The sequence below is a fragment of the Suillus discolor genome (genome assembly GCF_016758755.1).
Source record: "Suillus discolor strain FC423 chromosome Unknown F5147scaffold_32, whole genome shotgun sequence".
Taxonomy (NCBI): domain Eukaryota; kingdom Fungi; phylum Basidiomycota; class Agaricomycetes; order Boletales; family Suillaceae; genus Suillus; species Suillus discolor.
The window spans coordinates 345,652-370,981 of NW_024541279.1; the positions used below are offsets into that span (position 1 = coordinate 345,652).

Here is a 25,330-nt window from a genome sequence, read left to right on the forward strand (position 1 = left end):
CGTCGGACGTCACGGTGCACTAATCATCTGAGCCATCATTCAGTTCTAAAGTACCTTCAGATGAGTCGTGGCCTCTCGAATCCAGCATTAACAACAAGAACTTTGATGCAAGGATTCTCCTCATCAGCCACTGTCTTGAGGAAAGGAGTTCCGCAAAGAGTTAGGATGTAAGAAGACATCAATGACATCATGATGTAAAAATGAAATAAATTACACCTCGTGAGAGCTTAAAGTAGGAATTTCCATAGGAGCTTCCGTATACTCGGAGAATGACCGCTAAACCCGTGCCGTCATATGAGCAGTCAACCGTGACGTCGTTGGGAAAGAGTTCGTAGATGTGGTGCTAGTGTCGGTCAGGGAAGTGGTGGGGGTTTCGCTTGTAGATGTGGTACTAGTGTCGGTCAGAGAGGTAGTGGGGGTTTCGCTCGTAGATGTGGTACTGGTGTCGGTCAGAGAAGTAGTAGGGGTTTCGCTTGTAGATGTAGTGCTGGTTTCGGATGCAGATATGGTGGAGGTGGTGGCGTTTGTGTCAGCGGCATAGTGGTGCAGGCCTGACTGTGTGTAAATAGGCATGGGCAAATCAGCACGAGGAACCGGCGTAGGCATCCATTTGGAGCTCGTGGATACTGCACGTTTGCTGACGCCATCATTGAAACGCCACGACCCGTACAGAACGCCACCACTTTCAGAAGCGAAGTAACTGAAAAGACTCTCAGAGAAGTCAAGCCCACCGTACGGGCACCCCATACACTGGACAAGAATGTGTCAATAAGAGAGAGAATAGCACGTCCTCGGGCTCACTTTGTCCATGATGGTGGCCTGGGCAGATTTGTCCCCATACGAAATGATAATGGACTTGAAGCACTGCGGACCCGGGTAACCTTCACCATATTGGGCGACATTGAGGGCAACGATCTTGTCATATAATGAGCTTCGGAAACCCTATACCAAGTAATCGCCATGGCTGAGACGTACGAAATCGTTAGGAGAGCTGTACTGCCCACAAGCACCCCTTGGATCTAGATCAGCTGGATAGTTCAACGAGTGATTCTTCGGTTCAAGTCCACTCACAAGCCAACGTCATAAAAGGTGAAGCGTGCGTTGTCGAAAGAGCGTTTGTGGTTGCCCACGTCGCCTCGCGCCCGCTGGGCTAATTCTTGATGGCGTCCGCGTTGGTTATGGCCATGGGTGCCGCCAAGGGTGAAAGGAAGAATCGCAGAAGCGAGGAGGATGGCTGAGGACACTAGCATTGGGAATTATAGTAGACTGACTCCGAAAGTCAGGTGAGGTTTCAGGTGGCTAGAATTGTTGTTTTTAGGATATAGCTAAGGAGCGTATGGACAAATGAGTGACTGGCGATATAGGGTATAAAGTCGCGGAAGTTACACAACGACGAGCAGAAGACAAAGAAGGGTGGAAGCAAGTCAAGAGGAAAGTGAACCAAGCTTCGAATAACCAAAACAGTTGAAATGGTTTTGGTCATTGTGTATACGTACGTATTATACCTTACATAGCGCTTCTCACAAATGATGAGAGGACCGAACACGACTGAAAGCTTGGACGCGAACATCGGATAGCCTGGCCTAGAAAGCGGTGGGGTTCAGCGAGTGTGAGGAGTCGATAGGGGCTTGTCCAAATGCTATTAGCGACTGAGGCGCTCGATTTTGCGCCAGACGGTATTCAGGAATTCGAGTTCTCGGTACATGACAGGATTAGCGCTTCAGCCTTTGTGTGATTTCTCCCGCCCATAATATATTGATATACAAATAGAAAATTCGTGTACAAGGAGTAATGATACAAGCACCCGTATAAGTAGCTTCAGGTTAGTAGTATTCATGAAATCTTGTTGATACAATGCATGCTATCCCAGCCTCAGCAGAGAAGTTCTTCTGGTCAAAGCTTCGCATCCTCCTCGTCCGAAAGCAAATTCTCATCCGGTATCTCCGGGTAGTCATCGTCGTCGTCATCACCAAAGTCATCCAAGTCCCGCCAGTGAGGACTGCCCGGGAAGGGCTCGCCAGAAGTGGCAGCTGTCACCTCTTCCCAAAGATTTTTCTCGTTTTCATCAATTTTGTAGTGGGGCGAACCTAACGGGTTGTGCACGATGGGGGTCCTCGACATGCTAGCAGCATAGCGCATGCGTCGATAACCGTTGGCCAACAGTCGTTTACATAACGTGTCGCGTCGACACTCCTGGCAGTGCGTGCACTCCGATGCTGCTGTGAGTGACTGACAGAGTTCGCAGATGCTGTGTGACAAAGAAAACAAGTGTACATGAGAACTGTGTAGTACATGCGTATGCGAAAGTGCCCTCACGTTCTGAGTCGCTGCTCTGGTCCTCTTTTAAATTTCGATAGATTGTTGGGTATATCTTGAATGGATGGAAAGAAGTACCGATAGGTTGCATTGGTAGTCAGGGAGGAGCTGGGTCGTGGGTTTCGGAGGGGGTTGAGAGGAGAAAAAATATTTGAAGTGTGTTTATTGTAATGGGCTTGTCGTAAAAGTCGATAGAATTCATTACTAGTGATCGGTAGATCAGACGGGCATGCATCCAATACTTCACAAGTAAGTGGATCTCCCGGTAGGTAGGTGCCATGCCATGTACCAATGGAATCTAGACGGAAATGTCTTCGTGTACTATTACCTGCATCGCTTGATGAAGATGGCTGTAAATTTGCAGAAGGCAACGACCTGGATCTTCGCCGTGTCATCGACACCACCCTACTTTTCTCGGCACTTATTGGTCGCTCGTATTCGGAGGGTTCGTCAGTACGCAGTGGCAGACTGCCTGACATCGGTGACCAAGAGCGACTTCCATTTATATCAGGCACCGATCCCCTGCGTCTTGTAAGTCCAGGTGGCGCAGAAGTATCAAACATTGGATCACGGTTGTCCACGAGGCCATAAACTGTCCGCACAGGTTCGTCAGACGAGGATTCGGCCTTCCAAAGATCCCCAGGAGGACGCCGAACATATGGCATGGAGGGGGTACGCGATGTTATGGGTTGCGTCACCTTGTCCACATTCCACTCACGAGACGATGTCCTGCGCTCTGATGAGGTGAGGTCAGACAGGCTCCTTGATGGTGAGGGCCACCCTGCCGCGGATCCAGCTGCTGAGGCACGAACTGATTCCCGTACATCAGAGCCATACCTTGCGCCACGGGTGAGTGGCGGGCGCTCTCTGCGACTACTTCCAGCTGTACTATCAACATCACCACTCTGAATAGCAATCGGCCGCGAATATATGGCTTCATCCTCGGTTCCGTCTTTTGAGATGCTATGGTTCGCATCACACGATTGCGGTTGAGGGGAAGTGGCTAGGGTGTGTAATGATGTTTCTGACCATCTTCCATTTTTGGGAAGCCTGTTACCATTCTCTGAAGATGAAAAGGGTTCCGCGTTCACAGCGTGAGCACAATAGCATCAGGGCTGAGGCAGGCGCTAAACTTACCAAGTGGTGCTCGTTTTGCAGCTTCGCCATTATTTTGGACGTGGCGACGTTTAAAATAACCAAGAGGGCTTAGTGCATGATCTGCCTCGTCGGTGAAAGCAAAAGATCGTTTACTAGGTGACGGGGGTGGCGAAGATGGTTTATCATTTTCTGGCTCATTGCGAACTTTTTGAGGTGGAGGAGAATGCGGTGAAGAGGTCATTTATTATAGAATTGGTCGCAGAGAAAAGGCTGATCAGCTGGGACGATAGGTCGTATCGATTGGAGGTGCCAATACTGTGACGTTGTCAGTCCAGCGGAAGTACTTATAAAAGCTCGGAGCCTGACACCGCTTACAATTGAACATCCACATGTGACCACAAGACCACTCACGATTCTTCTTTTGCGGCATTGTCTTCAAGTCTAAGATCATTGTGGAAGTTTTTCATGAGGATCTGGATCTGGTCCACTATGATTCTGGCAGTGCTTGAATGCGAAGCTGAAGTTTGAAGTCTCGAAGTTGCGAAGAAAACTGGACTATTGCCATTGGCTGCGGACATAATGCGACCATATAAGTGATCGCCATCGGGATTCGGTAACTGCATAAACAACAGTTGCCAAGCAGTGGTCTTCACCGGATTACTTGTCAACGATGTTCAACGTTCAACCTCTTCATTCCCGGATTATGATTGATCAGTCATTACTCTAGTGGAGCCAAAGAATTCTTACCAGAATAATGCGACAGTTCACCGTGACGAACCCAGGTCTAGTTCTTCCCTTCCATATTCCTTATCATAAGGAAAGAATCGCTCTTATACGTCAAGGCTTCGCGAATACCGACGACCGTGACAATCAACATCTTTTACGTTGTATCGGGACCGACCTTTGGAAATGCCCTGAACTGCGTGCGCTCTACGAACTGTGGTAGAGCAAATTCAAAGGCCCTCCTGCAAATGAACTCAAGAGGAGGCCAATCAGGAAAGGAACTGGCAAAGATGGTATCTTCCGTAGGATGTAGGTTTTCTTCACTATGTTACAAAACAATCTGATCAATTCATACATCTGGTCTCTTGGTGACATTCCTCAACAACCACATCATTACTTTCCATGGCTCGTCTTCACATCGAGACGCCCAAACGTTAGCATTGCGGACCGACTACTGGCAGAACATCATCATACCAGGTCCTTCGGCTTGCGAGAATCGTCATGAATTCACGGAATTGGTCATGCACTGTTGATATCATGGCTGATATTGATATGGGCACAATCGAAGCGATTATGCAGTTTGTCTTGACAGGGTCCACGGGCTATCTCGAATCATACCTGTTTGTTATCTGTACGTCGAGGGCCGTGGTACTCATTAACTAATGACAGGAAGTTGCATATTTCCTAATCTTAACGTGCTCGGACGTTATCGTGGTTCGGCGAACGATGAAGTGGTGTTGATGAGTCTGGGATTAGCTTCCTGGTTGGTAATCTAAAATCTCCATCTACACAGTCTATTGATAACCACACGGAGATGACCTTGCAACAGCTACGTCTATCTTTATGTCGATTTGCTGTGATCGCACCGATGGCCTAATGTATATGTATATGCATCATCACATGTGTGTGCCGGGCTTCGCTCATTATCCAAGGTCGTAACAATTCCAACTGTACAGCCTCGATGATGTCATTCAGCCACACTTTTCTTGGCAGAAGAACCAGCATCGACCTGCACTGGTATCCCGCGTTCACTTATCTAGGTTGATCGGGCCCCGCATAGTACCACGATTATCAATTCGGTGACAGCCGTATCACCAAATTGTCACTGTTCGGATGCGTGCAAGAGACTTCGGATGGGCGGTGAGTTCGTCGCCAATGGACATTGAAAGCCGAGCAGTGAAAAATGAATATTAATGAATCTGCAACCTGCGTCTAGCGTGAAGCACCGAGGGCCTTGGGTGCGTGACACCAAGTCAGTATCACGATCAAACAATTTGAGTGCTCTCGCAAAATATCTAACAAGCGCCAACCATTTGTTTTACACCATCAGTAGTTCACAGACATGGCGAACTTGATGGATATGTCAAATGGTGGAGCTCGTGCTAGATAAATATAGCATTGTGCACGCTCATGGCATATACATCATTCGTCACTGACTCTGTGACGTCCACAGAGTCACTTGGTCAGCTGAAATAAGTGCTATCATCGCCTTGCTTGCGAAAGTTGGGGTAGAATACTCAGTAAATGACCTCAGCTTGGACGTTCCTGACTCGACATTGATGACCTGGGTGCTTATCTGCAGGAAGCGATAAGCGGACCTGCGGCAATACATCGCTTCGAATACCCATCATCAAGTGACCACCTGGATCGGTGAATGATAAGGTATCAAGAATAACTGTTTAGCATGAGAACAAGCATGATACAATATTATTAACGATACAAGTGAATTGGTACACAGAATGATCAATGGAAACGAAAAACTAATTATATTCGTTAGATGAGTTGAACGTAATGCTAAGAAGATAAAATGAAGGGGTCATGGTTATGTCGTGAATCTAGCGTAGAATGGCCATAAGAGAACCTTATGTTGGGTCGAGCAAAGTGAACAGTGATATAGAATGAAGGAGAGGCAGCAAAACTGAGCCATGCAGACTGGCTACAACAGCTTAATTTTCAACGCCGAGGAAAGAGTGCAGCTCATTGACAGGTTGCATCCTGGCCCTGGTGGTTGTGTCCCGAGGTATCGCTACCTGTGCCCAAATTGGACCTCGCTCAGGGAGCGGTGCTGGGAGGGCGACTCAGGTGAGTTTGATGGCTCGTCAGGAATTGGCGACAAGAAAGTGAGGACAGCCTCTCCGCGGGAGGATATACAGTTGGGATCGAAAGTGAAATAAATGTTTCCATCATTCACGTCAATCCCTAGTGCGTGTAAAGCCCCATCGAGCGCATCAACAGGAGCATCGGTGGAATTTGTGGGCGTGGAAGGAGAAGCAGTGGTTTCGCATGGAGCGAATCGCACGGAGCGAGAGATCTTTCGTGTACCAACATTGGCCGTCGCGTTTAGGTTGGGCGTTGTTCTTGCTGCTTTGCCTATGTCGAAAAAATTCTGGGAGCGGGTGGGCTTCAATGTTTTCGGTTCTTTCTCTTGCAGATTCTGAGCATCTACTAGCTGTTTCCTGTGCACAGCGTGAATCGATTGAGTTTTAGATATATGGTTGAGGTTGTACATACTTGATAGATAGACCCTGTGTCTGGGGGGTAACGTTATCATTTGCATGTGAAGTGCATGGGGCAAGATTTTCTGCTTCAGACATTGGCGAGGGGAAAGAACGGCGGCAATCATCAGGTGCTGGCTTGCGCTGGAAGCGAACTTGCCGCTGGAAGAGAAGAGTAAGCCAACATCGTCCATACGATAGTACATGTATTACATACCGCTGTGGTGGCATCATGCCAGGAACTAATAAGTGCAAGCTCTGCGAATGATGGAAATTTTTCGAGCACGAGTGTTGGGTGAGGGGGTTCCATATTAACCCGGCCACCAGTGGACGAAGGGGTCAAGGGCGTTGACTTTGCGCCAGTAGGTGTGCTTAGTTCTTTGGACAACGAAGGAAGTTCCTTGTTTGCGTTGAGAGACATGACAGCAAACATAGGTGGTGAAGATCTGAATTATCGAGAGCAAAACTGAGATTATATAAATACCAAGGCGATTCCACAAAACATTTGAAGCTGCGGTGTGGACACTAGGCCAGAAGGTGCCCTTTGTGGCGTTGTAGACGGAATACAGGAGACAAAGAAGAACTTTGTGGATGGAGCGGCATGTGTACAGTGTCCGAGATGGCAAGCTCACTTTGACCAAGGTCTGAGCCTGCCAGTGGCAAACTGGACTGTGGAGCGTGTTGTGGCTATCCATGCTATGGATGCAGAATCTGTAAGCTTTTGCCAACATCTATTTTTGAAATTCACCTTCGTATGATCGAGTCGAGTCGCGCGCTCGCAGTCAACGAGCGCGCCACTGTCACGTGCAGGAAAAGCAGCGATGACGACACCTGACTCGGACCTTGGGCCGCGGGAGCCGGAGGCAATCACAACTCCGCTTGTCACCAAATTTGATGAGCAAAATTTTGCGAATATATCTGCGAATATTGGACAATATTCACCTCAAGAGTCAATGTACACGCTTGGCACTCATGCATGCGACAGCAGACAGCAAGTGCTGCAGCTTCAAGCTTGGCTCAGCAATCTCTGTATGGTCTTTGCTATCGGAGGGCTGACATGGACACCCGCTCAGACTCGGAAGTAAAATGTGTGAGTCATGACAAAGAGAAAATATCAGTTATTGTTTTGCTTATGTATCACACAGAACCTATGGGTACTAGTTCTTCAGCCGGTCTATCTTCAACTCTTTCTTGCGAACCATCATGTCCCAACAGCAGGTGGACGAGGAGACGCCGTTGTTACAGCCCGTGAAGCAGAAGGCGGCTAGGACACCATTGCCTTGGCGTCAATTCTCTATCATACTCTTTCTTCAGCTCGCAGAACCGCTCACTTCACAAGTCATCGCCCCCTTTGCACCTCAGGTATGGTTTTTCATGCAGCCGAATCATTTGACAGCTTCTGATGGGCTCGTCGCCACTCTTGCAGCTGATAAGAGACATTGGCATCACGGATGGCGATGAAACTCGCGTAGGATACTATGTTGGATTAATGGTGAGTCTTACTTTATCAATCAATGGGTATATCCTCATCTTCGAACACACGCAGGTCTCTCTATTTTTTGCCACACAAGCCTTGACCGTTCTCCATTGGAGTCGTATATCGGACCACATCGGACGGAAACCCGTCATTTTGACAGGCCTGTTTGGATTATCCATCTCAATGTACTGTTTCGGCCTATCTAGAACCTTTTTTGGGCTCGTACTAAGGTTTGATCGTTCTATTTTCTTGTTAGTTCTGATTTCTAACACCTATTACTCAGCCGTGCCCTGAATGGTGCTTTGAACGGCAATATCGGCGTGATTAAAAGTATGATGGTGGAGCTCACCGACTCTACTAATTTGGCTCAAGCATATGCGTATATGCCGATCGCTTGGTCAAGCGGTGGGGCCATTGGGTACGTACCTGTGTAATCTTTTCACATCGCTTTGGAGTTTAGATGCCTTTTCCAGACCTCTAATAGGTGGTTCGTTATCAAGACCAGCGGATCGATTTCCGAACATCTTCGGACATTCGCAATTGATGAAGACCTATCCCTATTTCCTCGCTTGCGCTGTACCTGCTACCTTTTCGGTACTGGCCTGGGTTGTTACGTTTCTTTTCTTGCAGGAGGTGTGTTATTTTGAGCTAGCATGCGACAAGTGGAAAAGGTTGATGAAGCGATTGTCAGACTGTACCTACTAGGGTGACCCTCTGGCAGTTACTAAAGGGGAAAAGTCGCGAACATACCACCTCTCTTAAGGGCCCCGTGACTTCCACAGGATTAACTGATTCCCTCAGTACAGAAGATACTTGTCAGCGTGCGAAGGCTGGTGACTCCAAGCCACTACCCCTTCGTTCGCTCTTGATACCCAGAGTGATCATAGCTGCTGGAAATTATGCCGCTTTGTCGTTCCTTGACATCGCATTTCGTGCCGTGCAGCCTGTGTTTTTCGCCACACCGGTGGAGCTTGGTGGGCTGGGTTTAGATCCCCCGCGCATCGGCAATATTCTAGCTATCTATGGTGTGATCAACGGCTTGTTCCAAATATTCTTCTTCGCCGACCTCCATGACCGTTTCGGCTCGAAGATAATCTATTCTGTCTCAATGGCTGTTGCAATTCCGATGGTCATCACTCTTCCCATCATCAATGCTGTAGCCAGAGTGCAGGGTTTAAGCCTCACAGTGTGGGCGATTGTTGGGCTGCAACTTGCCCTGTCGATGATATTAAATTTAGCGTATTGTGAGTTTCCGCATCATATCACGATTCTTTGTGTTGACCATGGTCCCTTCAGCTTGCGTATTTATTTATATTGCCGCGGCCTCTCCAAACCAGGCATCGCTTGGTGCAACCAATGGGATTGCTCAGTTGGGTGTTTCGATCGTGAGAACGATCGGCCCCGCATCGGCCACGTCCACGTTCTCGCTCTCTATTCAAAACCCCCACCACGCCTGGATAGTCTACTATTATATGATTGCCCTTGTTTGTATCGGCATCTGTACGTCGCTCTTACTTCCTCGACAGTTGTGGAAGAATACCCATTAACCAATCTCACGGCCCGCTACGTATGGTTTCTCGGAGGTCGCTGCTAGGGGTTAGGGGGAAATCGTATCTGCATGAATCAGACGTTTCCATACACATTGTCATGTTTCACTAGTCTTGACCTATCAGCTATTTGAAACAAAGTTGTAATTTTCTACATGCTTTTGTTATTTCAGTCGTGTCTATCAACCGGTCATTGTCAATTTGGCGGTCTGTGATGATTTGTTACAATGTGTCACGGATTCCTGTGGAAGGCGTGACATCCTGTCCACCAAGGCACACTGCCACGCGCCACACAGTGGCACATACTTAAGCCAACGGCACACCATTCGGACCCCCATCATTTCAAGTTGCTAAGCGTACATCTTCCCCTCATCCTGGTTTCTACTTGCGTTATCCTTAGGACGGGGCCTGACTGTCATCATGTCGTTCGCTGCCTTGATGGCGCTTAGCGCCTCGCAAACTAAGGAGTCCCAAAGCGCCGTACAAACTGCACTACTACAGCGCCAGCGCAATGAGGAGCTCCAACGGAAAAAGCGGGAGGAATTCGACAGAAAGGAGCGAGAAGAAGCGGCGAAGCTTCGACAGAAGAGATTTGAGGACGAGAAGAAGCAACGAGAGTTGCAGCTCAAGAGAGAATCAGAAACGAAACGCATGGAGGAGGAGCAGGCAAGGCGAGAGGAGGAGCAACGTAATGCGTTGCTCTACGGTCCCAAGAGGGCTAAGTCGGGCTCTAAATGGCCATCGTCTAGCGGAATCTCGAAGGAGTCCATCCCCAGGCGCAGATTACCGTCAGACGAGGAGGATGGCTCCCGTTCCGGATCTCCAGCAATGGCTCTCACTCGGGAGGAGAAACGGCGGCGCAGGCTCGAAACCGAAATGCGCAAGGGTTATCCAACCAGGCGGTCCGCCTTATCCTCCGGCTATCATAAAGCTGGCAGGCGACTTCCAGGAGGGGCTATTGACGCCACGTCAGCACCAACCTCGGATAGCTGTAACGGCTCACAATCTGTCAAAGCTCGCCTTTCTGCGCTCCCCAATACTTTGACCAAGCTCAATGTTCACAAGCGAGACACACGGACCATAGACGAGATATTGCAGGACAGAGCCAAGGCGAAAACCGCCACATTGGACGGTGACGATGCCAAAGAGTTTAACGACTGGTTTGGAAAGGGGAAGAAGGATATAGGAAAGAGCAGTGCCCAGATATCTACAGCTGCACCATCCAGAACGTCTTCCGGCTCCAGCTCCCCAGTCCCCTCAGCGCCTAGTGAGTGTTTTGATGACAGAATCCCTTCTCATCATTATTTCATCTTCCATCTTGTAGGATCAGTCAACTCTGGCACGTCAAAGACATCAACAGCCTCGAAATCTGCTGTCTTGTCATTTTCAAAGACCTCGCAGTCCAAAGGCGCAGATAGCTCACAGTCATTAAAGACTGAAGTGAAATCTAAATCGACTTCAATTTTCACTCCTTCGATGAAGTCGCAGGCTTCTAAGCCTTCGTCTGCACCACGCTCCGCCGGTCCCACCAAAAAACGGCCCCGGTCCCCATCCTCACTATCCCCCCCTCCTTCAAAGAGGCGCCCTGTCTCAACTGAAGTAGAATCTTACAGCAACGAAATTTGGAAACTATTTGGCAAGGACCGGTCTAAATATGTTGAACAGGATGTGTATAGCGACGAAGAGGACATGGAAGTTGATGCCGGCGTTCTTGAGAGGGAAGAGCTCAGAAGGTCAGTGATTACGCATTCATCAGGAGCACACCATTGATAAAGATACCTTTAGTGCGCGTCTTGCCAGAAAAGAAGACGAAGCAGCTCTTGAGCAGGAGAAGCGCCACGAGGAAGAAAAGCGCCGCAAGAAGAGAGAAAGGGAAATGAAAGAGAGGCGGGGATAAGGCAAGGAGTTTTTTTTGACATCGGCATGCTATATTTCATGGACATTTCATACCCTCATGGATAGTGGGACCTATCCCTTGTTTTTCTTGATGCTTTAGATGGCATACATTCATACCATACACATCGCCACCATTCATGTTCTATCAGCCAGCGCAATTTTGTTTATATGTTACACCATGTATTCGCAGTCACTCTGAGTCATGCTCATGCTTTTTCGTGCAATGCAATATTCCCTTGCTCACCACCAAGCAATGCGTGACGGAGACAATGGACGATGTATGTATCAAGATTACATGGGTAGGTTATTGTTCATCAGCAATGTCAACAGTGACAACGGAAAAGTAAATATCAACAAGTTAAGGCGCTGAGCGCATGATGCGAAGGACTGGAGAATAGAAATAAACAAATAATTAGATACGTCAATCCACGGGTGTTTTGAATTGCAGGTGTCTTAATGCACTATCAATTGTCCTCCGCCCGGAATCGCTTCCTGTCTGAGCCGCCACCAAACTGACCGCCTTGCTGGCCTTGTATGAATGCTGGGTTGAAGTGACCTTGCATGCCGAAGCCGCCGCGTCCTCCCATCATTCCCATACCTATAGCGTACATCAAGTGCAAGTAAGAACAACAATCCATATGCATGAGACCGTTAGAAGCCCATACCCATTCCTCCCATGCCACCACGCCCGCCCACCATCATAACACCTCCTCTGGGTCCCTGGGGAACCATGCTGCCGCGTCCGCCAAAGCCGCCCATGCCCATGCCCATGTTCCCCATTCCCATCATGTTCATGCCACCCATGCCCATGCCTATGTTACCCATCATTGTGGGTATGCCGCCGCGCATCATGTTGTTCGCCATACCACCACCCCCGCGACTTTGTGCACCCATCATACCTCCCCCCATCTGGTTGGAAGCATTACCGCGGAAATTCCCTGTCGAGCCGCGGCCCATGCTTGTCCCTAATGTGGATATGGGGGTTCCTTGGTGAGTGTTTCGGGTGTCTCGGGGCGGTGGTTCTAAAGCCGGATAGATTAGTCAAAGCTGCAGTCAAAGCACTAGGTGATGAACAAACCTTTTGGTAGTGTGCGGAATGGATTGCCTTGTGACGAACTTGTCAGAGTTGCTGTAGCACGTCTATTTTGAAAGTCACTGAATGTAAGGTCAGCCTTGCATTCGCATCGAAGCCTCAAGCCTCACATACTTATTATCGAACCATGCTTTGAGCGCGTTGGCGTCTTCGAAACTACTGAACTCCACGTAGGCGATACTGATGTGACTGAGTAACACCTCAATTTGACCAGGAAGTTGCTTACCCTTTACTCTTGCCGTTTACCTTGTGCTCAGAAAAGGTAATGTCACGATGATCGATTGACACGCCAAGATTTAGAGCGACTTGACGCAGGTCCTCATCTGTTGTCCACTGTAGGAGAGAGAAACATGAAGACAGGCTTAGAAATACACAGGATTCTAAACGACAGGACAAACGGACCCATTGCAAATCACCAATATACAGTGCATCATAGCCCATCATCGAAGGATCTGTCCCGCCTCCCATATGACTACCGTTTTGCACAACGGCGTTGTAGTTACCGTTCATGCCATGCGAGACACCTTCGGTCCTAACCTGCCCTTGCTGGATTGGCTGAGCGTAAGGAGCTGGAGGCGAGTGTTGGGTGGGTGACGGTTTCACTTCCTCTTCCCCTTCCTCGTCGCTTCGAGGCCGTTTCTCACCTGTTGAGGGTTCGACTACGGTTATTACAGCCTCCACCGGTTCTTCCTTTGCGTCGAAATCCTGACCGTCAATACCCTTTAAGCGCCCATACAGTCAGTCCAACTAGCTGCTCAACCAAGTAGATGCATATCATATGCCCACCTGGTTGGCTCTGCCGACAGCATAAGCTTCGTATTCGCCGTAGATATCATAATCTTCCTCAGGCATTTTTTCGCTGACTCAAGCAGAAGAATAGAAAGTCTTTTGCACTAGAAAAAGTAAAATGACAGGATTTGAGTACCAACGGACATGAGAGTAACACAGATGATAACGAGGCAAAACTTCCACAAGGTACATCATGAAGCCGCCTGCGCGCGCTACCCACGTCAGCTATACAAACAAGTGAAGGAGCTCTTACATGATAGGTATGGATACAGTGACAAGGATTACGCGCCCAACAGCTAAGCGAAATACAGGATGTAGAGCAAAGCACAATAAGAACAGAGAAAAAACCAGTGGAACGTAAGGAGAACGCAAGGAGAGTTGCGCGACAGCGACGTGGAAGAGCAAAAGCAAGAGAATGTTTGGAGAACTTCACCAAATCCGTCATGTTCTATAGCGGTAACATTTATTTGGTTCTGTTTGTAATTCGTGGCGCAGTTGGCGCTTAACCTTCTTGTTACCGCTGACTCAAAAATTATTTCGCGGAACTGGTGGATTTAAGGTAGCTAGTCTATGATCTTACTCATGCTGGCTCGGTAGGAACTACAATAGCTACATCAGCCAGCCCATTTATCCTGCAGCGTCCTATGCACTACTTCCTCTTGTTGCGCCAACCACAACCCGAATGCCGGCGTTTTCAACCACCTTTCGTAAAATTCCCTCCGCTTAGTCGCGGACTTAAACGGCAGAGGGGAGCCATTTGCCTTAAGCGAAGAGAAAAAGTCAACAGTGCTGAAGGGTTTTAGACGTCGACAGCCCGAAACAGTGGTACGTTCCGTCGGAGAAGGTATCAGAGTATTGAGGTATCTGTTCAGAGGAACTAGCATGGTGTTGGTGCGCGAACTTAAGTGTCTTCTTAGGTCCAGAGATGCTTGTATCCCTGCAAATGATGGGTAAGTTACAGTACTAATCATGATTTGAGACACGGACTGTCTTGGACGCTTGCATGACAAGCTTTCTCGATAGCTTTCAATACTTGGCGGTCTTTGGAAATGTATCGGCGATGAGTTCTTGTACACCATCCAGGTGGCGGCCCTGCCATGATAGTCGTATTCCCCTGGCGGCGCGGACTGCAGGAAATTTGAGCAATGATATTTGATAACCCAAGTAACTTCACACACCTTGCTTTCAGCCCTACGCTTAAGACGTGAGGCCAATGGGCACACGACTTCTGGAAGAATGGATTGGTCACACCCAAGATAAGGCCAGATTTAGGTGGGAGTTTATTGACCAGAAGGGCGTGATCCTTGTCATGGATGGTAAAGTAAGGACGAAAGTCGTTGGCAAGAGGTATCTAAGAATGGAATAGGTTAGCCATCGATTTAACAGATGGAAATAAACGGCGCACAGGACGTAACAGATCTCTGAGCCACCAAACTGCTTGACTCGTGGCTGCGGGAGAAGATCCGAATACCAAGATGGGCTCGCAAAGTATCAGGCACTCCCATATTGACCATAAATGTGGCAAGGAGGCCTCGAATATGGATATTGGAGGCGGGTCAAGTGGAGCTATAGAAGACAATAGCTGATACGGTCTAGTGAGCCACCGGAGATCTAGGGCAAGTGAGAGCTTAGTTACATGCAAAGTAGGGTTAAATTTCTCATGAAAAGATGCAGTCTCTGTCAATTGCTGAATGTCTGCATTCATGGGCAACTCGACATGGAGAACCGAGCCTAGAAATCCTAGCTCAATAGTCAAACCCGGCGATGGGCTGCACCTTTCTTCGGCAGATAAGATTTGATTGATTGAAATGGGAAATAAGCCCGAGCGGCACACGTACCAGTGGGCAATGTTATGACATGCCGTTTCCAGCATAGGTACACCATGGGTTAGGACCAAGGGCCCAAGTTTCATAATTAGGGTGGTAAAGAGAGCAGGGTACTGTAGGTGTGAGAGAAGAACGAGAGAAGTCTGGACAATGTTAGCAAAGTGGTTCGATGCGTGAATATTGATTTACCTGTTGGTACCCTCGCTTCGAGGTGTTGTCTCTTCTCTGGGAAAAATGCGAATATCCATAAAGGTATCCATCGATGCTATCTGGTCTGCTGTTACCGTGATCTGAAACGACGCGTTTTTGGGATGTGCCGAGATCTTGTATGCGAAAAGAATGTACTTCTGAACCTTGTTCGAATTGTAGGGAATCCGGGAAGGATGAGAAAGCACTTGAAAATGGATTTCAACGCCCGATCAGACAGATGGAGACGATAAATTATTACATGTTCTCTTTCTCTGTGGGGGCCAAATACAACGGTGGATGTACTCCGCAAACAACAGGACCGACATCCAAATCAAAATTGACTGTGGTGCATGGTATGACGTGTAAGATACGGTTCAAGTATGTTACGTGGCACTGACCTATGGCGAAAGCCAAGACCCATTGGGACATTCGCAAGGCCCTATCTCGCTCGAACTCAAAGCCAGCGACCTCTGAACTTCGATGTAACGCTGTATCAGATTTTGCCAGATGAGGAAGAGTCCTAGAGCGTGTGACGGTCTTTTGCCCAACCAGGCGAAGTCCAAAATGCGTATCCTGAACGTTGGACAGTGAGGGCGACTTGAGTGGACTCGAATGATCTTGAAACGATCCGATACCATGGATCGGAACGTGTGATTCGGTTGGAGAAGGCTGTCGAGATGGTAGCCTTGAGGCGATGGTTTCAGTTGATCCTGTGCAGGACCCTGATCGAGAAGGATAAAGCAAACCAATATCTTGCTCATCCATCTCTGTTGTTGCCTCCATCATGGTCCAAAGCGTCAAAGATGCTGGACGACGCACGCGTCGATGTCGAGATCGTTGTAGCTAACAGCAACGTGTCGAGTCCAAACACGACGATTTACACGTGGTTCGAGTTCAAAGTAGGATTTTGGGAAAATACCTCCTTTTGCTTTGATATCTGCTCATTGTTTCTCTTCCAACCGCCTCGTGGCCGCCGAACCGTGACCTTCGTCTTCTTGAACACGAGCTTGGGAGAAATTCCAATTCTATTGTTCACGAGGACTTAATCCGAGTCGGTCGGATATTGTACGATTCTGGTAGCCAGGAGAATCATAGTGCATGATTGTCATCTCGCCATCGCCCACTCGCGCCATCTGTCGATAATTCTGTTTCAAACAGTACGGTCGTATCTTTATAAACCCTGTCATCTTCGTTTCTTGGACTACACCCTTTAACTTTAGCAACCATATGATAGACATATCTTTCCAAATGGCTTCGGCGCCTGCTGTGCCGTTGGGTCAACGTAGACCTATGGCTGTCTACGCAAATGCTTTCGACGTAACACAAATCCCAGTCAAAGCGTACGAGCAATATGATGGTGAGCACATATCTGCTTGATCGGGGGTCATCATTGTTCTGAATAAATTCATGCAGTCGGTGCGTGCGCCTTCGTGCCAGTAGCAACTATTCTGTTCGACTAAATCTTCTCCAGTGATGACGCCTGATGTGGAAAGTGTTCGATGGAGACATCGAATAGTCGAAAGACTCCAAAACCACGAAGCACCCAGGGTCTTTCGCCTGTGTTTGTTTGACGGAAAGAGCATCTTATACTCTGCGGCGCCGCTGGATCTTCCTGATGGCACTTCGGGAAACGTATGATCTCGGTTGCGATCCGGTATTCTCAGCCTGATATCGGTTACAGTACACGCTTGTTGTTCCCGGCAAAGGTCGGGTTACGGTTAAGGTAGCTCGCGTCGCAGGCGAGACAGTGACATTCGAGTACGCATTTCCAGTTCTAGTTCAAGCATATCTCACCACACGTATACTGTAGTGACCTCAAAAGGTTTCTCACCGGAAAAATCAGCGATCAGACACCAAAGGTCTCCGTTGCACTCAATCTCCTTCAATTCATTATTCGCCAAGCCCCGAATCTGTAAGCCATACATTACGCAATCAATAGTATCACTGAACGTCCTACAGAAAGTACCCGAATAATGGAAGAGCGTATTTTACCAGCGGCGGCTCAAAAGATCTTCGCGGAGGTCTTCAGCTGTTTCGTGGATTCTTTCAGTATGTCGTGTCACAGAACCTCTTGATCGTTCCTCACATTGGTGCGTAGGAGTGTCAGACCAGCAATCGGTAGAGTTCTCGTGAATGTCGATATCAGTGCAGCCGCAATGTACGTCATGCAATTCGCTTCTATTACTTCTCATCGCGTTCCACATTAGGTATAAACCGGGACCGTTTGTGGACGTTGCTTTAGAAGTATTGAACATTCGAGGGAATGCACGCGCTCTCAGCTTCAAAAAGCATAGCAAAGAATGGAATATTCTCAGCCAATTTTTCCGGAATGTTCTTGTGGAAATAAAGTTACCAAAAAAAACTGTGACGAAGAAAATTGTTGGTCTCGTTGAAGCCGCTGGACGTTTTCCGTTTACTCAAGAGCAAGAAGACGGCTCATCCCTTCCCACAACTGTGGAAGTACGCTCTGCATCAATTGCTTTCATCGTTTCATCCTGCAGATGATTGACGTTTAGGCAGGAATACTACCACAAAACATACAACATACGCCTAGCATTTCCTGACATTATCGGCATTGAATTGAGCCGTGGGTCTGGAAAAAACACCGTCATCCCGGCCGAACTCTGCACTGTGGCTGCAGGCCAGCGGTATAACCGTAAACTACCGCAGAACATGACGAGCATGATGGTTGATTTTTCTAAATTTAGGCCAGAGAAACGGTTGGAAATGATTGTTGGCCAGAAAGGCGACCGAGTCCGACCTCCCGTGAGTCCTTAGCCAAATTTGGGATTTGTTGGTCATTTTCGTCCAGACACTTGAGTATGCCACATCACCTTATATCCAAGACGCGGGAATGGAAATCTCGGAGAAACCGATTATGATACAAGGTCAACTTCTCAAGGCACCTACCATTTTCTATGGCAAAAAACAGTTTGCGGCAAGTAGCTTTTCTCGCATGTTGCTCAATTTAGCGACATTTCGCCATAGGATGTAAACAACGGAGCATGGAACATAACGAGGCAACATCTACATTCCCCCGAGATCATCAGGGCGTGGGCAGTTGTGGATTACAGTCTAAGGCTAGATCAAAACGTTATTAAAGCGTTTATGGATACACTTGAACAGTGTTGCACTGCACGGGGTATGTTGATCGCGCTGTTGAAAATCTGGTATTTATCATGGTATTCCAGGAATGAGTATGATTTCATTCAGGTTTGTGAGAGTGTCGTTCATAATCTATTGTAGGTGTGAAAGCTAAGCCGTCATACAAACGAGGTAATGGTGTCGGCTCGGTAGACCGGGTACGCGCACTTTTTTGAAGTTTTTGTTTGTACTAAAGGGTACAATTTCGAAGGATATCAAGGAGGCATGTGCACTGGCATTAGTTTCAGCCGGCGCCCCTCGTGGTTATAACAAGCCACCTGAGATCGTGCTAGTTATCCTGCCTCAATCTGCCGCTGATATCCGCCAAGATGTTAAGAGAGCGGGGGATGTCACCCTTGGCGTAAGTATCGTCATTGATCACAACTCTCTGGGCTGACTTGACCTCACGACTAGGTGTCTACTCAGTGTGTGGTGGGTTCAACTTGATATTCTGACCGTCAGTTATTTTCCAACGTATATTTCACAGCGGGAAGACAACATTGCAAAGTTTTCAGGGAGACAACTTGACCAATACTGTAATAACATCGCAATCAAGTGCGTAATATTTCAAAACATAATTTTTATGAAGCTAATGTAGATTGGTTTACCTTTAGAATCAACGCTCGGTTAACGGGAGTGAACTCCATCCCATCATCGCCTGCATATGATTGGTTGACCAAAGAAGATTTCATGTTTTTTGGTCTGTGATGCCATCAATAATGCGACATTTGCACTGACACCGACGTTCATTTCCAGGGGCCGATGTTGGCCATCCTGGAGCTGGTGTCCAGAACAAGCCCTCAGTTGCCAGCGTCGTTTTTTCATATGACCGGCACGGCGTCAAGTACAGTGCAACATCGAGGGTACAGCAGCCGCGACAGGAGAGAATAGGCGAGCTTGGTCCTATGGTTTATGTACGCATTACCTTCTGGTTGTCGGGACAATCAATTTATCATTTATAGGATGCCATTACACGATATGGCAAGGTCAACGGGAAAGCCCCAAGAAGACTCATGTTCTTTAGAGACGGTCTCTCTGAAGGTGAATACGCAGGTGTTGGTGAACTAGAGTTCCAAGACATTAAAGGTTCGTCGGAGACAAAGATTTTGCAGAATGCTAATAAAATTTATTCATCTAGAGGCTGTGAGAAGGGTTTGGGCTGAAGTCAAATTAAATGATCCTCCACCTCTGATCACCTACCTTATCGTGGGCAAGAGGTAATCTTCCACTTCAGGCGGGCAAGCAATGACCACTGACTTTCCTCGCAGACATCACGTTCGCTTCTTTCCCACAAATCCGTGCGTACCTCTTCCTTTGCTTTTGTTCCTTATTGAATAGTCCTCATAGTCAAGATGGAGATCGAAAGAGCGGCAATGTGCAAGCTGGGTTTGTCGCCAGTGAAGGTATTGCCAATCCAATTGCCAAGGACTTTTACCTTTTGTCCCACGGTGGGATACTTGGAAGTTGGTGCACAGTATGTGGAGCGATTCAGACTAACTGATTATGTTTGGTCATTTCTAGCAAGCCGACCTGCCCACTACATAGTATTGAAGGACGAGATTTTCAATTTTGATATCAGACCGTAAGTTTCGGTCAAAGAATGCACGAGTACCGACTAAATTTCGTGCATTCTTAGCATACAAGAGGTGGCATATACTCTTTGCCACGCGTATGTGAGCGCAACTCGATCCGTCTCCATACCTGCCCCTGTGTATTGTACGTGATTCTCCACCTTTTACCAAGTAAATTGTTGACAATTCTCTTAAAGATGCGGATGTACGACTATTATTGTTGATGCTTTGAAGCTGTAACTGATTCCATCTCTCACATTTTACAGAAGGTCTGCGCTCGCGCCGAGTATCACTTTGATGCGAGTTTACGGTACATCGACAGCGATGGTGCAACTGTAGCGAGTTCGGGTACTTGTGAGAAACAGTCATTTAACCTCAGCCAATGGCGATCGGGCTACGCACAAACCCACTCGTCCATGCTGGCCAGGATGTTTTTCGCATGAAATTGTAGCTTTAAACTTTTAGCGTTTTGTCAGGACTAGCGTTGTCTCATTGTATCTACTTACCCGTGTTCTTTCGGGGTGTTTCATTCGGATAGTCAGCACAGTATCACACTATGGTCTAAGGGTCTGTTGGCATCCAGCAAGCACCTAACTGGTGAACGCCCTGTGGTACGAAGAGGCCGATGATTGTCTGGTTCCTCTGATGATGGGAGAAGCGCGCATATATGAATGTAGCTGCGAAGCCAGAAGAAAGTTCACAACATAAATATCTCCACATGTTCGCGCACCGCGTTCGAGTATAGGATAGTTGAATGGCATAGTTTCGCGTGTCACCAGGTGACTATGGAAGGAAGCCGCCAGAGAAGAGATGTATCGACGTGCACACAAGTGATCCAGCATCGTAACGACTTGACGATTCAGCTCAACTGAGTCAACTCCCAAGTAGTCAGTGCTCATTGGAAGTGCCACTCCACGAAGTGGCCCATTGGACTCTGGTCGCAGGGTTCCGGTACTCCTTTGAGATACGAACATCGATGATAAATGCAATACATCCTGCAGTTTATTTTATATCACCTTGATCAATCACTGTGAAGTTCAAGACTCGAAACGTGGAGCGGTGAAAATAAGTTGACCTACCTGCAGCGATCGCTACCGTGACAGTGACCGACTCACCGATTAGTCTCTTGTATTCGAGAAGGCGTGGAGGTTGAAGCTTCTGAAGATCAAGCTGAAGATTGTGAACGAGGAAGAAATCATACGTGCCACTGGCAGCCTTTACTAGGCCTAGGCGGACTCAAGTTGCAGTTGCCATTGTGAATGAATTATTTCGACGCTCAGGTCAAGCTCAGGTACATACTTGCCAGGTCCCACTAAAAATCACGTGCCCATTACGCGATGGGATTAATCTGTTCCAAACTCTTGTACTTGACTTACCACATATTCAAACGTTGAAGATGACAGGCGCTAACTACATGGGAGGGAAAAGGTTAGTAAACACTAAATTGTATCATGGTTACTTATATTTCGTATATGTAGGAATGCTGCTCGAGCACGCACCAAAGACAGTACAGGTCGGGTTCAGAAGCGACATTTTGGTCAACAGAGGTTGGCAGCTGCATTATGCAACACGAAGGAAGGAAGGGAAAAGCCTGAAAAGATGTCTCTGAAGTCTGTTTTACATCAAATCAATCTTGCTCATGCACAACGAGACGCAAAAATCAAAGGCAATTACCCCTTCACGGCGCATAGTATAAGCACGTGCGACACATCATTCGCCCACGGAATCTCATTTGGCACCCCAAAGCGCCGCAAACAACCCTCGAAGATACTTCGAATGCTTGATTTTTCTGATCGTATGTGATATATTCCCTGATATGTGTTGATCTGTCTTATATCATGCACTGATCGTGTCAGCGGTAGCCTATCGTGATGCAATTGACCGCATATTATCAATCCCTCTGTCAGAACTGATTGGACTGCCCCTGCAAGGAATGTCATCCCACTCCGACTCGGAAGATGGAGGCCCTGGCATTGATCCCGAAGAACATCTTCTCCTGCCTATCGATGCTGACAGCGAGTCGGACGTTCAGGTAACATCAGAGAGAACGGTGAGCATCCAAGTAGTACACTGACCATATCCTAGTTTCAAGGAATGTCCAGTGACATCTTCTCTCGCACTGGTCGGTCTTCAGGAAGCGCTAGCCATTTGTTCCCAATAGATAACGATAATGATGGAGGAATTTACGACGATCATTTGAGCGGACGAATGTCGCGGCCTCCTTCACCGGACCATCGTATGGTCACTAGTTATGAGAGTCCACTACGGAGTGTCGAGACCGATAGTCTCCACGGAAGCTGGGTCAACGACTCAGGTTATGCTGGCACGGATATTGCTGACACGGGAAAGCTTCGTGGATCCGTGCCTACTCACGATCTCCAAGACCAGCAACGATTTCCCTTACCTCCGTCAAACAGCTTTCCGTTTTCTTCTCCTTCTAATTCTCAAGGAACAGAGGAATACATTCTCGACATGGACACGTCACCACCCTCATCGCAGAATTCCCTTTCACAGTTGCATGGTGGATGGAGTTCCAACCACGAACATTTCTTGCAACGATCGCCATCCTCCACTTCTCCGATTGGTTTCCCTGCTCCCATCGTTACGCACGATTCTCCTGCGTCGTTCGGATGGGATAGCTCCATCAAGTGCAGCAGTCCTATATCACAGTCTCTTTGCCACACAAATGATGTTAAGCAATTTTCAGCATCATCCTTCGAAACACAATACGCTCCTACAACTCCTCAGAAGGCTCGGAAGATGTTCCACGCTACCCAAACTTCGGAAGCGATTGCGAAACCCTTCACTGAGATATTCAACACGGAACATCGTCGACCTGTTCAGACCTCATATCCTGCCACTCGAACAAAACATGTGGAATCACACTCTTTCAATTCGTCGCAGGGATTTTCTTCTTTTGGCGACTCGGATATACATGACCCTGGATTGCCTTTGGACATCCTAAACGATCCGGACCCATGGACGACTATCGGAAAGATTCTAAATCTTGAGACCGTGGAGCACCACGACAATGATGACATCACTTTTACTCGCGGTCGGGAGGGTGTCGGTTATGTTAGGCATCGCTTGGATAGATCAGCATATATATGGAACACACCACGTAATTCGACGATAAGCCTGCGATCGGTCAAGTTAGAATGCGAAGATCAACCCAAGGCTAGGGTAAACGATGAGGAAGAAGAGCACTCGAGGGAAACCACCGACCATTGTCGCTATCATTCTCAACATTCTGAAGGTTCCAAATCGGAAGAAAAACCTTCGCCTGATCACTCCAACCTTGCCACAGACATGAAATTCGCAAACGAGCCACGTTGTACGTTGACAGTGGCAGAGTCGGAGATGCAAATGGAGCCACCTTGCGTCCCTACCGCACTCGCACGTCGAGTCTCACCCCAGGATGTACAATGCAGTGGAATAGATGACGATGATCTGTATGGGGGGCCTTGTTTGTTTGGGGACTCAGACGAGGAAAATGAATAGTTTTCGACGGAAGATTTTGCACTAGCCTAAACCACCGGCAATGACCGAACAGGTATAATCACGAGTCACCTGATTTGACGCGTCTTCCGAGTTTATACTCTAGTACTTTAAAATCATTCCTGTCTCACTGCACGGCACGTTTAGTGCAGCTAAACCTAAAGTTTCCATCACTGGCCCCTGTCAATAGTCCATATACTGTCGACTCATGCAAGATTTTTATCAAATGGTCACCGCGATGGGAATTTGCAGTGAATATAATGCCGAAGGCCACCGAGCGATATATGGTGTGCTTCGTGTTCATTACTTCTAGTGCGCAAAAGTTCAAACTTCACTTGCTGATACAGACCATGTCTCGTCGATTCTCAGGAAAGAACCCGCATCTACAGACGCACAGTCACCACCTACACTTACCTTCTACGCGACACGGAACATGCTGCGCCCTTATTTTATCCTGGGGCAGATCCCAGATTTACTTGACTGCCTAGCCATGGTCGACACTTTCCGAAAATATGCGGTCGACGCGTCTTCTGTTGCGTTATCGTGGCAGGAGTACTATGTGAAGGAACCTAGTTCTGACTCAGACATGACACTACTCACGAAAAGAGAGCTAAAGAAACTCCAAGATCATGTTACGAACGACGAACATGACAGGCTGCATTATATCTTGGTCACTAAGAATCTATGTCTATTGGTGCGTTTCTCAGGATTCAAGGTCGACCTCGTTTTAGCTTCATTCCAGATAGCATGTTTACTATCTTATGACGGCACCAGAGTCGTGCATGCTCGCAGAACGCCTGAACGACTATTTTCCAGGATGCTTTCCAGGCCATGATATACCGTCTAGGCTATTGTTTCAACACGGACTTTCTGACAGTGAGAAACAGATTATGGAAGAGGCATATCAAGGATGCAAGGAGTGGATACTGGACGTCACCCAATGGGAAGAGGAACGTGAAGAAGAACAGAAACAGTTTCTTGTGACGTAAGTCTTTCCATGGTCTCCGTGACAGAGGCTAACAGTCTTTAGCTTGACTGCAGAACAGGCCGACGCCGCATTTGAGCAGGCTTTTCGAGAGAAATTTCCTCCGCCATGTTCTCAAGAAGAACTAATTTCATATTTGGATGAATACTTGAACACCGTGGAGAAAATGATTCGCAGGTTGGAAGATTATTTTCCTTCAGACATGGTTCTGGAGAGATTAAAGCGGGCGGTCTGAACGGCATCATACTTCGCTGGTGGAAGGTTGTAGTAGGATGGTCTGGCGCCGGTCCTCGGGAACGCCAAGGGTCCTGGCGCAGTGGTAGGAGTTCAGGCTCGTAGTCGGTAGTCCTGCGCTGTGTTGTAGTGGTCGGTCCTGATAGATAGAGATCTGACCTTGGGTTTCCCTTGCAGTCCGTTCCAATCTCGTGAGTTTTGGATCATGCTGATACTATATGTAACCCTTAAACCAGAGAGCAAATCACAAGTTGATTTCGTTATGTAGAAAACAAACAGGTGACAGGCTGCTCCTGGCGCACCCGATGATCATGATATTGATGTTGAGTGCAAGGCAACCGTGACGCGAAGCCATGGTAAACAGCCCACTAGTAGCTCCAGGCTACTAGCAGCAAGATGTGTCTAAGTAAACGACAACACCGTTGTGAAAGCGGATTGCAAACGAGCTC

General features: G+C 47.8%; 11 protein-coding genes across 11 annotated transcripts; 6 read left to right on the forward strand and 5 right to left on the reverse strand.

The window, feature by feature from the left end:
• Window positions 1-25: 25 nt before the first annotated feature.
• On the reverse strand, window positions 26-1,710 carry F5147DRAFT_698326 (uncharacterized protein). Its single transcript, XM_041437548.1, has 4 exons — window positions 1,072-1,710; window positions 976-1,012; window positions 802-915; window positions 26-750 (listed from the first exon to the last, which is right to left on the reverse strand). Exons 1-4 carry the CDS (start codon window positions 1,248-1,250, stop codon window positions 277-279), a joined length of 804 nt encoding a protein of 267 aa, XP_041292143.1. The 5' UTR covers window positions 1,251-1,710; the 3' UTR covers window positions 26-276.
• A 27-nt stretch (window positions 1,711-1,737) lies between these two features.
• F5147DRAFT_698331 (uncharacterized protein) lies at window positions 1,738-3,925 on the reverse strand. The gene is made up of 3 exons (XM_041437549.1): window positions 3,454-3,925; window positions 2,317-3,379; window positions 1,738-2,248 (listed from the first exon to the last, which is right to left on the reverse strand). Exons 1-3 carry the CDS (start codon window positions 3,653-3,655, stop codon window positions 1,894-1,896), a joined length of 1,620 nt encoding a protein of 539 aa, XP_041292144.1. The 5' UTR covers window positions 3,656-3,925; the 3' UTR covers window positions 1,738-1,893.
• Window positions 3,926-5,956: 2,031 nt separating this feature from the next.
• On the reverse strand, window positions 5,957-7,345 carry F5147DRAFT_212465 (uncharacterized protein). The gene is made up of 3 exons (XM_041428628.1): window positions 6,850-7,345; window positions 6,649-6,794; window positions 5,957-6,593 (listed from the first exon to the last, which is right to left on the reverse strand). The coding sequence occupies exons 1-3, from the start codon at window positions 7,063-7,065 to the stop codon at window positions 6,164-6,166; spliced, it is 792 nt and encodes a 263-aa protein (XP_041292145.1). The 5' UTR covers window positions 7,066-7,345; the 3' UTR covers window positions 5,957-6,163.
• Window positions 7,346-7,521: 176 nt separating this feature from the next.
• Window positions 7,522-9,846, forward strand: F5147DRAFT_698345 (major facilitator superfamily domain-containing protein). The gene is made up of 8 exons (XM_041437550.1): window positions 7,522-7,722; window positions 7,778-7,994; window positions 8,059-8,124; window positions 8,179-8,339; window positions 8,393-8,527; window positions 8,583-8,742; window positions 8,801-9,353; window positions 9,406-9,846. The coding sequence occupies exons 2-8, from the start codon at window positions 7,836-7,838 to the stop codon at window positions 9,654-9,656; spliced, it is 1,485 nt and encodes a 494-aa protein (XP_041292146.1). The 5' UTR covers window positions 7,522-7,722; window positions 7,778-7,835; the 3' UTR covers window positions 9,657-9,846.
• Window positions 9,847-9,928: 82 nt separating this feature from the next.
• On the forward strand, window positions 9,929-11,806 carry F5147DRAFT_698346 (uncharacterized protein). Its single transcript, XM_041437551.1, has 3 exons — window positions 9,929-10,923; window positions 10,981-11,389; window positions 11,442-11,806. The coding sequence occupies exons 1-3, from the start codon at window positions 10,077-10,079 to the stop codon at window positions 11,551-11,553; spliced, it is 1,368 nt and encodes a 455-aa protein (XP_041292147.1). The 5' UTR covers window positions 9,929-10,076; the 3' UTR covers window positions 11,554-11,806.
• Window positions 11,807-13,853, reverse strand: F5147DRAFT_698348 (uncharacterized protein). Its single transcript, XM_041437552.1, has 7 exons — window positions 13,432-13,853; window positions 13,048-13,365; window positions 12,872-12,978; window positions 12,760-12,825; window positions 12,631-12,707; window positions 12,218-12,574; window positions 11,807-12,150 (listed from the first exon to the last, which is right to left on the reverse strand). Exons 1-7 carry the CDS (start codon window positions 13,495-13,497, stop codon window positions 12,017-12,019), a joined length of 1,125 nt encoding a protein of 374 aa, XP_041292148.1. The 5' UTR covers window positions 13,498-13,853; the 3' UTR covers window positions 11,807-12,016.
• A 113-nt stretch (window positions 13,854-13,966) lies between these two features.
• F5147DRAFT_613619 (uncharacterized protein) lies at window positions 13,967-16,356 on the reverse strand. Its single transcript, XM_041432485.1, has 9 exons — window positions 16,196-16,356; window positions 15,848-16,134; window positions 15,709-15,790; window positions 15,450-15,654; window positions 15,273-15,403; window positions 14,840-15,209; window positions 14,613-14,785; window positions 14,422-14,561; window positions 13,967-14,371 (listed from the first exon to the last, which is right to left on the reverse strand). Exons 2-9 carry the CDS (start codon window positions 15,876-15,878, stop codon window positions 14,049-14,051), a joined length of 1,455 nt encoding a protein of 484 aa, XP_041292149.1. The 5' UTR covers window positions 15,879-16,134; window positions 16,196-16,356; the 3' UTR covers window positions 13,967-14,048.
• On the forward strand, window positions 16,357-20,764 carry F5147DRAFT_698362 (Piwi-domain-containing protein). Its single transcript, XM_041437553.1, has 22 exons — window positions 16,357-16,806; window positions 16,921-17,081; window positions 17,131-17,207; window positions 17,409-17,498; window positions 17,548-17,607; window positions 17,657-17,909; window positions 17,970-18,215; window positions 18,262-18,387; window positions 18,438-18,591; window positions 18,696-18,751; window positions 18,805-18,954; window positions 19,008-19,025; window positions 19,081-19,148; window positions 19,208-19,293; window positions 19,350-19,507; window positions 19,556-19,679; window positions 19,732-19,810; window positions 19,862-19,891; window positions 19,941-20,056; window positions 20,115-20,175; window positions 20,230-20,317; window positions 20,431-20,764. The coding sequence occupies exons 1-21, from the start codon at window positions 16,677-16,679 to the stop codon at window positions 20,315-20,317; spliced, it is 2,331 nt and encodes a 776-aa protein (XP_041292150.1). The 5' UTR covers window positions 16,357-16,676; the 3' UTR covers window positions 20,431-20,764.
• A 778-nt stretch (window positions 20,765-21,542) lies between these two features.
• On the forward strand, window positions 21,543-22,286 carry F5147DRAFT_698373 (uncharacterized protein). The gene is made up of 3 exons (XM_041437554.1): window positions 21,543-21,592; window positions 21,643-21,959; window positions 22,021-22,286. Exons 1-3 carry the CDS (start codon window positions 21,561-21,563, stop codon window positions 22,236-22,238), a joined length of 567 nt encoding a protein of 188 aa, XP_041292151.1. The 5' UTR covers window positions 21,543-21,560; the 3' UTR covers window positions 22,239-22,286.
• F5147DRAFT_212725 (uncharacterized protein) lies at window positions 21,948-23,746 on the forward strand. The gene is made up of 2 exons (XM_041428629.1): window positions 21,948-21,959; window positions 22,021-23,746. The coding sequence occupies exon 2, from the start codon at window positions 22,259-22,261 to the stop codon at window positions 23,663-23,665; it is 1,407 nt and encodes a 468-aa protein (XP_041292152.1). The 5' UTR covers window positions 21,948-21,959; window positions 22,021-22,258; the 3' UTR covers window positions 23,666-23,746.
• Window positions 23,747-23,762: 16 nt separating this feature from the next.
• On the forward strand, window positions 23,763-25,157 carry F5147DRAFT_837517 (uncharacterized protein). The gene is made up of 4 exons (XM_041444077.1): window positions 23,763-23,949; window positions 24,010-24,356; window positions 24,409-24,647; window positions 24,693-25,157. The coding sequence occupies exons 1-4, from the start codon at window positions 23,871-23,873 to the stop codon at window positions 24,880-24,882; spliced, it is 855 nt and encodes a 284-aa protein (XP_041292153.1). The 5' UTR covers window positions 23,763-23,870; the 3' UTR covers window positions 24,883-25,157.
• Window positions 25,158-25,330: the final 173 nt, after the last annotated feature.